The sequence below is a fragment of the Mus caroli genome, chromosome 7 (assembly GCF_900094665.2).
Source record: "Mus caroli chromosome 7, CAROLI_EIJ_v1.1, whole genome shotgun sequence".
Classification (NCBI taxonomy): domain Eukaryota; kingdom Metazoa; phylum Chordata; class Mammalia; order Rodentia; family Muridae; genus Mus; species Mus caroli.
The window spans coordinates 113,088,350-113,104,681 of record NC_034576.1 but is presented as its reverse complement, the minus strand read 5'-3'; the positions used below and the strand labels follow the sequence as shown (position 1 = coordinate 113,104,681).

General features: G+C 44.5%; 2 protein-coding genes across 5 annotated transcripts in view; one reads left to right on the top strand and one right to left on the bottom strand.

Annotated features, from left to right (window-relative positions):
- Positions 1-8,649, top strand: part of Rnf141 (ring finger protein 141) — a 30,786-nt gene extending 22,137 nt beyond the window's left edge. For all 3 annotated transcript variants that reach the window (XM_021168105.2, XM_029479632.1, XM_029479633.1), the window contains exons 5-6: positions 774-881; positions 5,366-8,649. In XM_021168105.2, the coding sequence (XP_021023764.1) occupies positions 774-881; positions 5,366-5,516 (259 nt within the window). In that variant the 3' untranslated portion in view covers positions 5,517-8,649. The remainder of the gene's footprint in view (positions 1-773; positions 882-5,365) is intronic.
- Positions 8,650-9,769: 1,120 nt separating this feature from the next.
- Positions 9,770-16,332, bottom strand: part of Ampd3 (adenosine monophosphate deaminase 3) — a 44,569-nt gene continuing 38,006 nt past the window's right edge. For both annotated transcript variants that reach the window (XM_029479785.1, XM_021166488.2), the window contains 4 exons: positions 16,102-16,222; positions 14,227-14,400; positions 12,279-12,389; positions 9,770-11,437 (listed from right to left, as the gene is read on the bottom strand). In XM_029479785.1, coding sequence (XP_029335645.1) covers positions 11,261-11,437; positions 12,279-12,389; positions 14,227-14,400; positions 16,102-16,222 — 583 coding nt within the window. In that variant the 3' untranslated portion in view covers positions 9,770-11,260. The remainder of the gene's footprint in view (positions 11,438-12,278; positions 12,390-14,226; positions 14,401-16,101; positions 16,223-16,332) is intronic.

Sequence of the window (16,332 nt, the reverse complement as noted above, 5' to 3'; positions counted from 1 at the left end):
TTCAGTTTTACACAACGGGAAAGCTCAAAGAATAAAACACTGAAAATCACTTTTGGAAACATTACAAACATTCAAAAAAAAACTAACCTATGGGGTGACTAACCATGGAACAGCTGTATGCAATTTTTAAATCATTTAATTGAGGCAGAAGTTGGTTTTGAGAGCAGAAGGACATGGATATTTTAAGCTGAGCTGCTGGAGTTGGAATTGACTAAACTCCATGTGCAAATGAGCAGGGCTCCTGTGGCGCTGGCTCCAAGCCAGCATCAGCGAGTCAGCGAAGGTTCTCTCTCCAAGCTCCCTAAGTCGGAGCTGTGCTCCAGCCCTTCTGTGTTTTCTCTGGAGTCTGATACTTAGGACACTCCTGCCATTTCTCTCCAATACTGTAGTGCCACTGTAAGGCCCTGATGAAAGGCATCCGTGTGTCCCTTATGGCAAGTAAATTATATACTGGTTGATGTCCTGTACATTCAGTATGCCTAGAATGGACTGAGTTATTTCGGAAAGACTTGAGTGTGCAGTTTTTGTTCAGATTTAATTTTCTTTAACCTGTACAGGGTTTATCTTTTATAGTCTTTAGAAACTTAACATTAGTGTTTCTTCCCTAATAGATTTGCTATGCCCAAAAGATGGTCATTTTGGTCTGCCTTTGCTCTGCACATAAGTCATTGTGTGGTTATACTGTGGGTGTTTGCTGGGGCGTTGTAAGGCAGTGAGACAGTAGGAAGCTGGTGCACAGAGACTGCATTGTCCAGCTCCGTTGTCGCTCTCAGGGTGAAGCAGCTGACCGATGAGGAGGAGTGTTGTATCTGCATGGACGGGCGCGCTGACCTCATCCTGCCCTGTGCTCACAGCTTCTGTCAGAAGTGTATTGATAAATGGTAAGTTACCGCTGTCCTTGGGGATAGCACAGGTCAGCTGGGGCTGTGACTGAACAACTGGAAACACAGCCATGAGAGCTTTGCTCTCCAGTCCTCTGCATAGTCAGTCCTGTGCTGTGCTGCCCTCTAGCTCAGTGAGGTGTGGGGATGCAGCAGGGCTTTGACACATGGACTTTAAGAGTCTTGATGCCTGATTTGGATCTAGAATCAGGTTTGTTTGGGTTTTTTTTTTTTTTTTTTGTGCCCCTTGCCCCATAATTCTCTCTATGTGTGTGAAGGAACCAAATTCTCAACTGTGGAATCTGGAGGGACATTAGGTCAGCTACTTAAAGTCATTTTCTTACAAGATAATGGAATACTTAGGAGACTTTATAATGACATGCGGTAAGCTACATGTATCTAAATATAAATGCTTTAATTCATGTGCACATTCATGACAGCTGTCACAACAGGAAGAGCACACCCATCACCCCCAGAATCACCTGAAGCCTGATTCTTAGGCAGCAGTTAATTGCTTTCATTTGCCAACAATACTTTGGATTTGCTAGACTTTTTAAAGTAGCACCACACAGAGTGTTCTCTCTGTTGTCTAGCAGCTTTCAATCAGTGCGATCAGCTGGAGATTTAACCATGTCATAAGTGCAGATAATTGCCAGATAAAGGCTTCTCTGTTTGTGGACAAGTAGTTTTATGGACATCTATTTTGACTTTTTCTTGGTTGGCTACCTCCGGTGACCAGGTCATATAGCAGGTGTTTCTCAAGAAATTGCCAGCTCACTTCCAAAAGAGGTCATACTTTTTTAAAAGGTTGTTTGATTATTTGTTTGTTTGTTGACACAAGATCTAGCAGTGAAGAGACCAAGAAGGTCTCAACTGGATCTTGTGACAATCCTCCTGCCTCAGCCTCTCAAATTTGGGATTATAGATCCCTCCCCCCACACTTCCCTACCCACCCATTCCCATTTTTTTTTTTTTTTTTTTTTTTTTTTTTGTGCCCTCTCCAATACCACATAGGAGTCCACTGCCTTTGCCTATGCTAGCCAGCCTTGTACTCAGGCATGGGCAGTGTCTCTGTGTCTCTCCCTTACATGCACTACTGGCTGCCAAGTTGTCATCTGTGCATCTTAAATGATAGTCTAGTCAAGTCTCTGCCCATTTTATTATTGGAACTTATTATTTCACTGTACATTTTTTCTCTCCTTCTATGGCTTGTCTTCTTTCTCTGGAGAATGTCTCTGAAGGAGAAGTTTTTGTTTCAGTGAGGCTAAAGTTCAGTTTCTGACAATGACCCTTTTTGTACAATCTTTTCCTGCTCCAAGAGCACAGAAGTTATATCTTCTACAAGTTTAGAGTTTCACATTTAAGCCTCTACTCCAGTTTTATATAACTTGCTGAAATATCATCTTTACTTACCTTTGAACCTTTTTTTTAAATCACTTGTTCAAGTACATGTCAGTTCTTGACTCTTCTGTCCACTGACCTAAGTCTGTTTCACTCCAGTCTCACCCTGTCCTGGTTCCTGCTGCTGTACAAGTCTCCCTGTCTAGAGTCATGTGCACTGATCCATATGTTTTAATAGGGAGTTTAGAATCAGTGTTATCAGGCTTCACAAAGGAGCCTGCAGAGATATTGGTTGATTCCGTATTAATTACATCGGTTTGGGACAGTTGGTTTCTTAATGTTAAGCCTCTGATTTCTACAGGCAGTTTTCTGGTTTTCAGTGTTGCAGATCTCGGGCGGAGGTGGTTTTGAATATTTCACAGTTTTGTGCTGTTCTAAATAGTTTTTGTTTGTTGCTAGTACATAAGAAGACAAATAGTTTTATATCCACCTTTATCCTGAAGTCTTGTGAAATCCACTTACTTTTTGGTAGCCTTCTGAAGATTCTATTGAACATCTTGATGATTCTATTAAACATCTGGACATTATTTTCCAAAAATACTTTTTCTGTTACAAAATTCTAGGCCAAAAGCTTTTCCCTCCAGGCTTCAGTGTTGAGCCCCACTTCATCTTGTTTTATAGGAGCCTCTGTCTCTGTATCCTTCTCCTCTGGGGCAGTGTGCTGTCTTGTTTCTTGGGGTTGTTGTAAGGTCTTTATCTTTCTACTGCTTTTAGGCAATGTAACAGATGCCTTGTCACAGTCCACCCAGGTTTCTTATGCTTGGAGTTGGTTGATATAGTAGGGCAATGGTACTGTTGATATTGGAAATTTTTCAGCCATTGTTTTCTCCAATCTTGTCTGTTTGCTTTTTTCCTTTGGCCTCAATAACCATGCATTGACCCTGAACTTGTCCTCTGTCTCAGCCGTTGCTCTGTGATTGCACTCTCCAGTGTCTTGGTGTGTTTACCTCATGTGTTAGCCTCCATTTCTGTGTTCAGTGGATATGGAGACTCTAGTACAGTGACTGCGCTTACTTCATTTGTCTGGTAGTTCTAATGTCTTGTCAGTTCTGCATTGCTCTTATTGCTTTCCTCTTCATCTTGTCTTACAGCATTTTTCTGCTGCTCATCTGCCTTCCAGATAGGAATTTTACCTATCTAGGTAGTAAATATTTTTTAATACTGTAAATAATCAAGCTTTGTTTTAAAATATGGTTTTCTTACTTAGAAGGACTGTTTGGGGGTCCTTTTACAGTTTGTTAGGAGACCCAGAGCAAAGTTTAGTTTCCTGTTACTCATTTCCCACTGATGAGACAAACTCCTTCAAGGTGCTGTACTTCGTGCCTCTAGAGTTGGAAGTACACCGATGCCCTCTGTGGCCTTTGTATGCATCTCTCAGAGCTTCAGCCTCCTGGCATCTGCCCACACTGGCTGGCTCTAGTGCTCAGTGAAAGGCCTGCTGTCTCTTGGCGCTTCTCTCTGTTGCTCTCTGCTGTGCAGAGTTCTGCCCTGTGAACTCTAGCCACCTTGGCCTCAGCTGTTTCTTCAACAGCCAGCCAGGCCTCTGAGGTCCCCTACTTCTTTTTCCGAGTCCTAGAAACTCACAGGGCAGCTGACTTGCACCCACGGGCTCACTTTGCTTCTCACCCCTGGGAGTCACACCATGTCTGATGTCCAGTGCTTTATATCAGCCCCACCTAACACCACTCTTCTGGACATTGTGTCCTGTGTGTTAGTTGGTTTTAGTGGGAAGATAAATCTGGTTCCTGTTGGTCAGAAGCAGAATTTGACTGCTTTTAAATTGTGATGTTTTATGTACAGAAAAGCCCATCTTGGAATCCATCCCTGGGGAACCCAAAATCAACCAAATAATGTCTGCCAACTCTAAATTTCACATCTAGTTTTTGGAATAAGTTTCTCGTTTTTATACAAAAGCCAAAGCATAGTTGATAAACTGGTTGTTTAGCCCTAGATTTCAGTGAGCGATGAGAAAACAGCATTGCCTTTTCCTTTTGTAGTGTATTTCTAGCTCAAACGTGGTATTTAAGCTTCTGAAATAGTGTTTGATGAGAGAAATCCCTTTGCAAAATATACTCTTAAGTAATCATGTATGGGTTCTGTGTCAGAAATTACTCTGCATTTGGGTGTCTCTTCGAGTCTTAAACTCAAATGTTCCATCTCTATACAATTTCCTTAAATCTTCTTGGTTTTGAACCAAAGGACATTTTATCAGACTTTTGATTTTAATAACATGTCAAAATTCTTTTCTTTTGCTGAATGTGGTGGTGCACACCTTTAATTCCAGCACTTGAAGAGGCAGAGTCAGACAGAGCTCTGTGAGTTCAAAGCCAGCCTGGTCTATATAGCAAGTTCTATGGGCTGCTTAGAGACCCTACCTTTAAAAAATGACCTTAATTACTCAGAATAATAATTAGTAATACCTTTCTGCTAAATGCACCTGCCTACCACTGGCCAAACAACATGAGTCCTGAAGTGCAGTGGTTTCCACTTAAATTAAAAATAAATGTTTAAGCGTTGCACATTTTACACTAACTCTCCCATCGGTAAGAGGGAGCTCCCCCTTAGGACACATAAGGAATTCTTATTAAGGAAAACTTACTTGGGTGCAGAAGTAAGAACTGAAGATCTTAGCTGGTGGTAGCAAACAAGATGAAGGAACTAGGTATCTTTCTACTAGAGATGAGTTAGATACTCTGCAGCAGGTGTATGGGAGCATGCCACAGTCCCAGCCCTGAGTAGGCTGGAGCAGGAGGATGGCAAGCCACCAAGAAGAGAAAAGAAAGACTATGATTACATACACTGGTACGCAGTGGTTTATAAGACATGGGTACAAGGTCAGTGAGAACATACTCACTTGCTCGTTTCCCACACATTGACAATTTCAGTCATTCCTGGTGAAATACGTAGGCAACTAGTTGATCCTGGAAGAGAGAATTAAAGGTTGGAGTGAAGAGAAAGATTAATTTTTCATTGTACATTTCTATGTTGTTTGCATTTTTAAAGCCATGTACTTTTCAAAAAAACCTGATTTTTTAGAAAAAGAAAAAAAGGAAAAACTTGTTTTGCTTGGACTTCCCTGACAGGAGTGATCGACACAGGAACTGCCCCATTTGTCGCCTACAGATGACTGGAGCAAATGAATCATGGGTGGTGTCAGATGCACCCACTGAAGATGACATGGCTAACTATATTCTTAACATGGCTGATGAGGCAGGCCAGCCCCACAGGCCATGACTTGGGGAAGACTTTCTGTTGTTATTCTGAACTACAAATACACTGTTGTCGTAGAGGAGGAGGGGAGGGACGTTGTGGCACACACAGAAATATCAGTTTTCCCACCCTCTTATTTTTGCTATTCTGGTATGTACGGTTCTTAAATAAACCCTCATGTCTTCCATGTATGGTGGGCTACAGTTTGCTACTGTTTAGCCATATTTCCCACAGTCCACCTATTCTATGTTGCTCTTGAGCCCTTTGCTACAGATAGCAGCAATACTTGACACTACTGCTTTTCAGGGAGGGAGGGACTGTTCTGGCATCTTTTTAGTAGGTTTAAGTTTTAGAGTGTTGACAGTTGTAGCCATCTGAGATAAATGACTGAAACTAATGTCTCAGTTGGAACCTGAGGTGCGTGTGCTCTGCCCCCTTGTGGTTCATTATGGATCCTTCAGTACTGTGGCCCAATTGCTTCCTGATGTTATGTCACTTTTGGCCTTGGGTTCTGGAACTACTTATTCTTTATGTTGCCATGATGCAGCACACGGATTAGGACTGTCTGGTTGGAACTTTGTCTCGAAAATGGACTGTACCGGCTGCTTTAGAAAGGCATCCCCGGACCTGGATAGGCGTCCATTGGATTTTTTCATAGTGCCCATGTAGCTTGAGTTTTCAGAAGGATTTTTTTCTTTTATAGAAACACACATTTTATATTTCCAGATTACACAGAGGCATCCAGTCCTGAGCCAGGCAGCATTTATTTTAGGTAAAGACACCTTTCTGAGGCTTCGGTTTCCTCAAATTTCTCAGATTAAAAGAAGAGGAAGATCAGGTAAACCTCTTCACCAAGCAGTTGTAAAACCCTAAACTCCAGACCTTGATTGGCTTTCTTCCCATTTCTCTGCACTATTCAGGCATCTAGAGAGAGAACAGTGACAGGAGTGCGGCCTCAGTGACAGCCGCAGTGGCTTATGGAGGAAGAACGTTAATGCTAACAGTGCAGCCTATGAAAGTACTAGTGCATGAAATAAGAAATTTTAGCATTCCATAGAAGTCTTCTCACTGATTTCTGGCAAGTTTCAAATGTTCCTGTTTTCCTAAGTATAGATGTACACAATTGAAGTTACTACTTAGTGATTTTTGATTCAGATTTTAATGAATATTTAAATAAAACCCCTTTCAAAGAAAAAGATCTGACTTGATTCAAATTTTAATGAATATTTAAATAAAATCCCTCTCGGGGGAAAAAAAAAAAGGTCTGACTTGATTCTGCCCCCAAATACTGAAGACGTCCATTCACTGTAAGGACAGGGCAGTGACAGACCAAATGGCCAAGCAGTCCTGCCGAGCATGCGGACAAGCACAGTGCTGTTGTCTATCATACCTTAGCTGAAATGGTTTCACAGCCTGAGAAAGTCTTACTCTGTTGTAGGTTCCTATTGAGAAACTCAGATTGTATTTGTGGTTTTCAAACATTAGCATTTCAAGTAAATTCTGAGAGCCTATTCACACACATGCTACCCCATTATAGAGAAGCTACATTTTATTAATACAGGTTTCCTTATATAAACCTTAGTGTGATTGCATTTAAGTCAGTATATAAAAATGTGAAAATGTATTGGTGATACAGTTACATTAGAATTTGTAAATGAAAAAAACCTCTGTTTTGTAAAAATCATAACAATTCAGGGCTAGAGGTGTAACTCAGTTGGTAGAGTGCTTGCCTAATGTATATAAAGCCTGGGTTCCATCCCAGCACTGAGTAAAAACAGTAAAAAATGCTGGTGCACCCCTCCTACCCCAGCACTTGAGAGGAGGAAGCAGGAAGACCAGAAGCTCCAGGTCACCCTCCATCACATAGTGAGTTCAAGGATAGCCTGGGCCACATTGAAATGCTGTTTCAAAAACAGTTGGGATGATCAGGCTAGAGAGCTAACTCAGTGGTTAAGAGCACTTGCTGTTCTTGCAGAGGACCAGAGTTTAATCCCCAGCACCCACATTAGTGGTTCACAACCACCTGTATCTCCAGCTCCAAGGGCTCCAACACCCTCATCTGACCACCTAGGGCACCCACATGCCTGTTACACAGAGAGACACACTAACAAAACAACTTTAAAACATTTTAAAATTCATATTTGCAGATGATTCAAGCTCTTCTGTCAACTTTCAAGTGCTCCATAGAACACATTCTCTAAGCCTTGGAATGAGTGACCTGAGCTGCTTTCTAGCCCTAAAATTGTCCTTTTGGATTTAGACTTGCTGGGTTTAATTCAAATTGTCTAATTTTAAAGTGTTTCAGAAATTAATAACATAGCTTTAGGGGTTGGGGATATTTCCAGCAATAGCCAGAATCCTTCATTTTTGAAAGAATAGAAAGTGAGTCCAGTGACTTGATATTGCCCACTGCCCTTTATTTAAAGTGTCATCTCTGAGATACTAACTGGTCTACTGTGAAGCGTCAGTGTCTCCAACTGCCTTATCAAGTAGTAAGCAGAGTTCTCTATGCATTCCATTGAACTGGGTGGTGACTCCAGATGTCAATAGTAGGTAGGGTTCACCATAGGATCTAATCATAAAAGTTGTAAATTTGTCTCATGAGTAAAATGTATACTTTTTCTATTCTGTACAGCTTTGCCTTTATAAAATAAGAACTACATAAATACATTTACCATGGTAGGAAATTGTGTGCCTTCAGTGATGTGCAAACTGCCTCCTGCTTTGGGGAATTGATGTAAATTGTATGTTAGTGCTGTGCTCATTCAGTAAAGCAGGTTGACTCAAATGCTGGAAACAGTGGGTTTCAGAAAGAGTCTGACTGTGCATTGATGTAAAGGCTGAGACCCGCAAAGCCTGTTTTATTCTTAGGAAAAACTGATACAATGTGCAATAAGTAAACTTTGCAAGTGAACATTAGCTAACTCAAAAGACGTTTGCTTATGTAATTTCACATTCTTATATACTAAATATTTATATTTATTAGAGGACTATTTTGTATTGTGCTCTGGGGGTTGTGTTGTTTGCTGTTTTGAGGTGATTTTCTTGTATTAATATACAACTGGGTAATAAGGCTGCTTGGAAACCTTTTTTTGGTTCCCTGATTTTTTAACACTGGGAAGTTGGATTCATTAAAAGATAGTCTGAATAACTTGCATTCGTAGGTGTTGGGAGTTTCCTTGCTTTGGGGAGAGGGTTCTCGACTGAAGCCTACTTTGTCGGCTCATCACCTGCATTTATGAGAAGCAACACAACAGCAGTGTGAGAAGCTACTGTGACTTTGGTTAGCTTTTCTGTCCCAGTACTCATTAGACAGAATAAAGGGTCCACACTGAGCTCTGCCAATTCTTTGCTTTCCGTGTAAAAGGATGTCATTGGAGAAGCAGAGAGGGGAAACAGAAGGAGGTGGCAGCTTCGAGTCAGGTTTGCTGGTGCCTGTCAACCATACTGTGGAGAAATACACATTACTATCAAAGCATAAGAGTCCTTCAGATACACTTTGCTAAATTCCCACTCTGTAGTCTCAGCTCTTCATCAGCTTCTGTTTTACAGAATGCGCCTTAAAGATGATCGCTCAGGAGCCGGAGGCTGTGTGTCTGTGGTGTGTGCCCCTTTTCCTGGTGGGACAGTTATTCTGACAAATCATGGTGCAGACACAACATTTAGTTGCATAACCAATCACCCTCTGTGTTTAAGAACCAGAGAAAGATGAGTATTGTGTCATGAGCCCACCCTTCAGCAGGCAGCAGCTACTGAGAGAGCCAGCCAAGCACACCCTTAGACCTGCTTTCATTCAAGACTAAAGTGTGGATTCATGAGGCAGAGAGATGGTGCCGACTTTCAACAGTACAGGTTAAGTAAGATATAAGGCAAACATCCACCCTTAGGAATTGTCCAGAGAGTCCTGTCTGGAAACCTGAGCCCATATACAGTTGCCTTGGCTTCCAACTGTAAAACAGGCAAAAGGAGGGATTTACACACACACACACACACACACACACACACGAGGGTCAATGAGCACTAGGATCTCATTAAACAAAGTGATAGAGAAACAGAGTCTGAGAAGCGCCCTGGTGAACAGACTACGACATCATCCGAGGCAAAGCACTCCAGATGTGGCTTTGCTGATGCTCTGTGGGACTGGCAGAAGCTAGGCTGAGGTGCTAGGTGACCACGAGGTCACCAGAGCCGTAGCTTGCAAACTGGGTTTCCTCGTCAGTGCTCTCCACTGCTCACAGCTTTCCATGCACCCCACCTCAGAAGTAAAGAAACATTTGTTCTATTGGGTCACAGTCCTAACAGACTTTATTTGTAGTCTTTAAAAAAGTATTTGATACAATGAAAAACTGTACAATAGTTGCTATGTTTGGGCAAATGTATACAAATGGAGGCTTTTCAAAAATAATCCCGCATGACAGGTTTTCATTCAGTTTCATAATCATCTATGTGAGATAGTATGTGTATTTGCCTAGTAAAAGGATGACATGGTTCCATACGCTACGCGGCCACTGAAGGATGACAGTCACAGGACGGAATAATTAGTTAAATGGGCATCTTCCAGGTACAGTTAGGTTCATCTAACTATGGTACAGGACTTCCTGCCTTGTGACTAGTTAGGAAGGTCTTTGAACATTGTTGAGTATTCTGCACATATAGATGCCAAAAGAGAAAGTCATTCAATTACTCCATATGTATTTATTGAGCACCTACTATGTTCTAGGCACTAGTAACAAAAATGCCTGATAAAGCTAAACTTCACGTTAGACTTAAAAATTCTACCTAGTCCCTGGGACTATGATAGCTTCTGAAGAAATCTGCTTTAAAATAAAATCCACTGTGTTAGTGATTCTTTTTCAAAAATTAAAAATATGTGAAGCCTAAAACAGTAGGGGGAGGCAGGGGAGTCGGGGGTGGGGTGTGACTGGATCAGGAGCTCGGCTCTAGTCCTGGGTGTCCTGAAGCACATTTCACTCCATGAGGAGTCCCTGGTCTGACTCCCGGGGGAGGTGGTGACACTATAGTCACAGGACATCAGAGCCAGAAGGAGCAGAGGCCCTGGGCTTTTCAGAGGTCTTCATTTAAAAACAAAAAGTGAAGAGCAGCCCTATAACCTCGCCCTGTACCTTCCACAGCCCAGGAGTGGACCGTGAGATGGATTCACAGAATATGGTTTGAGATGACTCGTTGAGTCCTAGATAATAACATAGAACAAGAAGTGATGACATCAGAGGGTGCATTGGGCTTCCTAACCAGACAGGAAGGAGGGGTGCTAAGAGGGAAAGAAACTCATTTTTAAAAATGCACAGATCATCAACAGGAGAGCGTTTGTATTTTCTTTCAAGGTAGCCCCTTTATGAAAGGGAGCTTTGGTGGGGGTTTAAGGCAGGCAGGCAGCCAGATGCCAAAATGAGAACCACTCTACAGGGACTGCTGAGTGTGGCAGACACCACACAGGCCTTGTGTCCTTTGGCATTCGGCCTTGCAAAGTCTCAGCCCTAACCATATAAGCACTGGCAATCACAGGAGACAGTCAGGGACAGGTGCACACAGTGCCAGCTCCCAGATCCCCATGGGAGGGAGCCAGCCTCTGGCTCAGAAATGCTAACGAAGTGAGCTTGTTCGTAAAATGCAACCAAAATCGGGAGCTTGAGATTTCTTCAGAGGCGTCCTCAACACAGACGGAAGCACTAGTTTGAGATCTTGGCCACCGTTACCCCCAGCAGACTTGACGTTAAACCAAATGGTGAAATGTGTGTGGACTGCTGGGCCTATTTGGTCAGGGCTGTGATCTCCTCAGACTTCATGGCATCGGACAGAAAGCTGAGCTCATTACAGAGGGTCTCGTAGCGGAATGCCATCCGGATCTGTGCAACATTTGTCTTTCGGATGTCATTGCCCTCCGGTCCTTCCTTGTAATAATTCTGACCCAGAAACTTCTGCTTCTCCTGTGGGCCATGAGAAAGACAAGTGAAACCAGATTAACCTCTAGGTCTGCACGGGCAGCTTTGATAGGTGCTGCAGCACACAGACTAGTGTCCCTAGAGCCAATCCTCAATGGAACATCTTCCTCCCATGGGACTCAGTCTCCCTGGACTTCCGTGTGACGCTGACCACTCAGTCATTCTCTCTATTGTTGTGGAAGAGAAGTATGAAGTTGATGGGCCTACACTGGGTGAGGTAAAAGACTAAGACCAGGAATCCATCCTGAGAGGTGACATGGCAGGCAGTCATGTTCCTGGAGAGGTTGGATCCCAGAACGACTCAAAACACTTAGGCCTTTAACTGTCACCTTCCCCAAGACCATGTAAGGATGTCTCTTCTTGTTAAATGACATCCCCTGGGCAGATGCCCAGATTCTCAGTGTTGGTTCCACATCCGATTCTTAAAGGAGCCATGGAAAAAGGCTCCGCCTGCTCTGTGCCAGCTCTGTACTAGGGCCTGGGGACACAGGGGCAAGCTTCTGCACTCAACTCCCTTTCAAAAGGGAAACTGGGAAGCACATAAGAAATGCGTGGCACAGTGTCTGCAGTGATGCGTCCTGTGAGAAAAATAGATTAAGGAGAAAGAGGGCAGCTAGGGACGACCTCGCTCAGGGCAGGTCTGAGATAGATGAGGGGCAGTCATGGTGACCTCGCAAGGTTTCCCATGGAGCCCGAGTGTCAGTACTCCTGAGACCTGGCTTGTTCAGTTTGTCACCCATACCGGTGACGGGGAAGGCACACTGTGTACGACATTCTGTGTGCTCGCACACTGAAGAGTGGAGGTTACAGCCAGCCCATCACATACCTGATGTGAGAGGCCACTCTGCAGCACACTGTTCCTGGCGATCTCACACAGGTCGCAAGTACTCAGCTTCCACACTTGTGCCGCAATGGCATACTCCTCCATGAGCGCTTCCTAGCCCCGGCCAGAGAGCACAGTCAGGTGAGAAACATAGGTCAGCCTTGCATCACGAAAAGTACTCACTCTCCAGGGCTTCCCTCAACTCCCTAGCACCTAGATCCTCCAACTCCAGACTCCTGAGACCTGTCTGCGTGCAAGTGTGGGTCACCAAATGGAGATAAAGCAGGCAGGCTTCTGGATTTGCCTGCTCACCAGCACTGAGGGCCTACAATGTCGGGAAGCTGGGGGCCTGCTCTCCTGTGACTGTCCTATTAAAAGGGAGGCTCCTTGGGTAAATGCAGGAACATTCATGCAAACAGGACAAAACAAGGATCTGGGAGAGGGACAGCTCCCAAGGCAGCAGCCTCCAGCACTGACCAACAGAGCAGTGACAGTAACAGAGTAAAAAGTAACATTAACTACCAAGAAATGTCTGGAGATGATGCAATCAGGCCCTAAGGGGCCGGGGTTAGCCAGGGCCCTGCTTTTTCTTCTGGCAGGAACTACCTGCTGTCCAGCACCAGCCCTTCCTTTACTGTTGCCTCCAGTAGGTCTAAAAGTGAGGTTTGAAGACTGCTGAGACCCAGAATCTGTTTACCAGCTCCGCATGACAGCTCTGCAGCAGTTGTGAGGCAGGACTGCTTTCGCATGCTTTCCAGCAAATTGAATGCAGAGGCGGGGATGGGAACCCAGCTGTCTTCTATTAAATAAGACACTGAAGCAAACTGCAGAACGGTGCCACTCCTCTTGGGATTTTTGTTTTGGGAAAATAGTTATTTTCATAACATTTTTTGCTATTTATATAATACTTAATGATTCTATTACTATTTCGGGGTGGGTGGAGGTTGTGTAGTGTGTGTGTGTGTGTGTGTGTGTGTGTTGCTGTCATTGTTGGGTTTAGTCTCTTGGTTATTTTTGTTTTGTTTTGATGCAGGGTTTCTTCTGTAGCCCAGGCTGGCTCCCAGCTCCAGGTCTCAGTGCCTCAGCTCCCTAGTTCGGGAATCTAGGCATCAAACGGATACATTACTATTGTTAAAGGTGAAAGACTTATACACTCAGAAAAGAAACCAGAGTATTACTGTTTTTAAATGAGTTTGTAAATATTTTTAAAAGCATCTCTAGGTTCTCACAACAATAAAAAGCAACAGACACAACTAAGATGGGAGGCAGCTCTTCAAAGGCTTCCATTCTGGGTGTAAAAGGTCCAGACACCGTAAGCCTGACACCGATTGCTTGCTAGTCAGTGGCTTGGTCCCATCAATGCCAGTAGAATGTTCTGGAAGCAGTTATGTCTGTTCTCTGTGCATGATATCTCCTTTCCCTTCTCTCTTCCCAGAGGCACAAAGCATAGTCATAAAAATCCGATTAGCAAAGCCAGGTGCGGTGGCCATGCCCTAATCACAGCACCGCAGAGGCCTAAGCAGAGGCAGGCAGATCTCTGCGGCATCAAGGCCAGCTTAGTCTACAGAGTGAAGCACACCAGAACCCCAATGGATCAAACGCTATCATTTTTTGCTCCAATTTTTGAATGAATGGTGTATAATATATTGGACCTATTAGACTCTAGTTCATCAGTTTAAGGGGGGCATGGTTTTATGCCCACTTTACATAAAATACAATAAAACAATACAATAGAGTTCTGCTGACTCTTCCACGATCACAGAGATACATCAATACAAGGTAGATGGCGAGAAAGACCGACTTCCCTCACCAGAGGAGCACCCCTCGTCTTCACCAAGCCACACCACAACAGAACAAGTGAGCTATGGGCTTGCATCCTCACAGGGTAGGGGTCGGGGAGCAGGCCAGCACCGATGCCTGCTGGGACACAGCTGCGTCTCCACAGCCTCACCTTGGTGTAGTGAAACTGCATGGGGTCATCGGTAGAGAGAGAGACATGCAGTCCCTTGTGCAGGAATTCCCGGAGTGGGTTCTTGGAATATTCCAGAAACAGGCTGTTGTTGCTGAGAGGAGACATGGCAATAGGGATCTGAGCAAGGTAGTAGAGGTACTGCAAAACAGGACTCTGCAAAAGAACCGACAGACACTCGTGTGACGTGTGCCAGGGTGCAGTGTGGTGGTTCACGCCAATGGAATCCAGAGGCTGGGCTGTCCGGACAGGCCACCACGCCCAAGAAAGCTGGGATGTCCAGACCCACCTTCTTCTACTGCCTGCATTCCACTCATTGCTTGGGACACATGGGCCTCTTGCCCACTGTTTGTACACCCCCTTGGCCTCAGACTGCAGGGTACAGTGCTGGGCAAGAGGCCACACCTTACACCTCCACAGGCCCCCTGAAGTGGGCAGGCCGGGAGAACCCCTGTATGCTTGAGAAACGTTCAAGTTAAGGCTTCCATTGTTTGACTATAAAATCTCCTTCCTAGTCTTGGGTGCTCGTGTGTTTGATTTCCAGCTGGGAGCGCTGTTTTGGAAGGTTATGGAATGTTTAGAAAATAGAGCCTCCCTAGAAGTGAGTCACTGGTTGTGGGCCTTGAAGTTTTATCATTTCTAGGATCCCCTTCCTAACCATTTCCCACGTCCTGACTGGAGATGCAATGTTACCAGGCATCATAGCATCCCTGCCACAGTAGGCTGTATCCTTCCAAGCGTGAGTCAAAATAAGCCCTTTCTCCTTTAAGATGCTTCTTGTTAGGTGTGCAGACAGACACAGCATTGAGCAGAGGAACTACCAGAGAGCTGGACACAGTCTAGCCCGAGAGCCATATCCTGAGGGAAGGGAAGGAGCGGGCTTCCTGCTATGGTAGACTTGTGTCCCATACAAATGTGACCAGAGAGAGCACATGTCAGGACCAGAGGCAAGGCAATATGTTGGAAGTGACCCAATATGTAGGCAGGCTGGGTACCCAGGTTCACAGTGACATCACCTACAGAAGCAAAAGCTAGATGGCCAATGTGTCCGCCACTGGGGACTGGGAGTCACTTACTGACCCAGTGGTGAATCCTTTGTCCCAAGGCCTTAAAATGAGGGCGTAGGAATGTTGTAGCCCAGAGCAAGGGTTACCAGTCAACGGAAGGAGTCCAAATTTTGTGCTTATTATTATGCTAAAATTATGCTGTAGGTGACAGTGAGCTGCAGGGCGGCCTCAGTGTGGTTTTCTGCAGTGCTTTTATGGAGGACCTGAGTTCCGTTTGAGGCAGTTCACAATGACCTGTAATGGCAGCTCCAGGATCCGACAGCCTCTGCAGGCACCTGCCTTGCTCATGCACAGACCTACACACACACACACACACACACACACACACACACACACACCAGCATGCATGCACAAACACAAAAATAAAAATTAGCCTTTCAAAAGGAAAGGAAAAGGGAACTGGAAATACTAAAGGGCTGCTAATACTGTTTCTGTAAAGAAAGTAAGATTTTTTTAGGTTTTTTTTTTTTCATCTAAAATGTGATGTTTGGTTATTTTATGGTTAAAAGTGAGCCAAATTGTTTTTGTTGGTTTTCCTGCTTTAGTTTAGTTTTTGGGGGGTTGAGGGATGGGGGGAAGATGAAAACATGAATTGGGTAGTGGGTATGGAGTTGGAAGGGGGAAAGAATATGATCAAAATATGTGAAAGTATTTAAATAAAAAGTGAAGTGAAGCCAAGAAGACTACAGTGGCACAGCCCTCTCCAGGAGCACTGACCAGAGCTCTGAAGAGGGGATGGGGGGTGGGGAATGGGGGATGGGAGCCTAGCCCCCACGAGTGGCCCACTTACCTTCTTAAGCAGCAGCCCGTGGGAAATATTGTCTGCAGTCAGGAAGGCAGACACTAGGTGAGTGATGGAGCCGGCCTCCCCACAGTGAGGCCGGAACAGGAACGTGCTCAGGCCTCGTTCCCTGTCAAAGGGAGGCTCCAGGTCAGGATGCGCCCCTGGCTTACACTGCCCACATCCCTCTGGCATGGTCAGCACAGCTAAACCAGTGCACCCTAGAAGCATCCCCTCCTA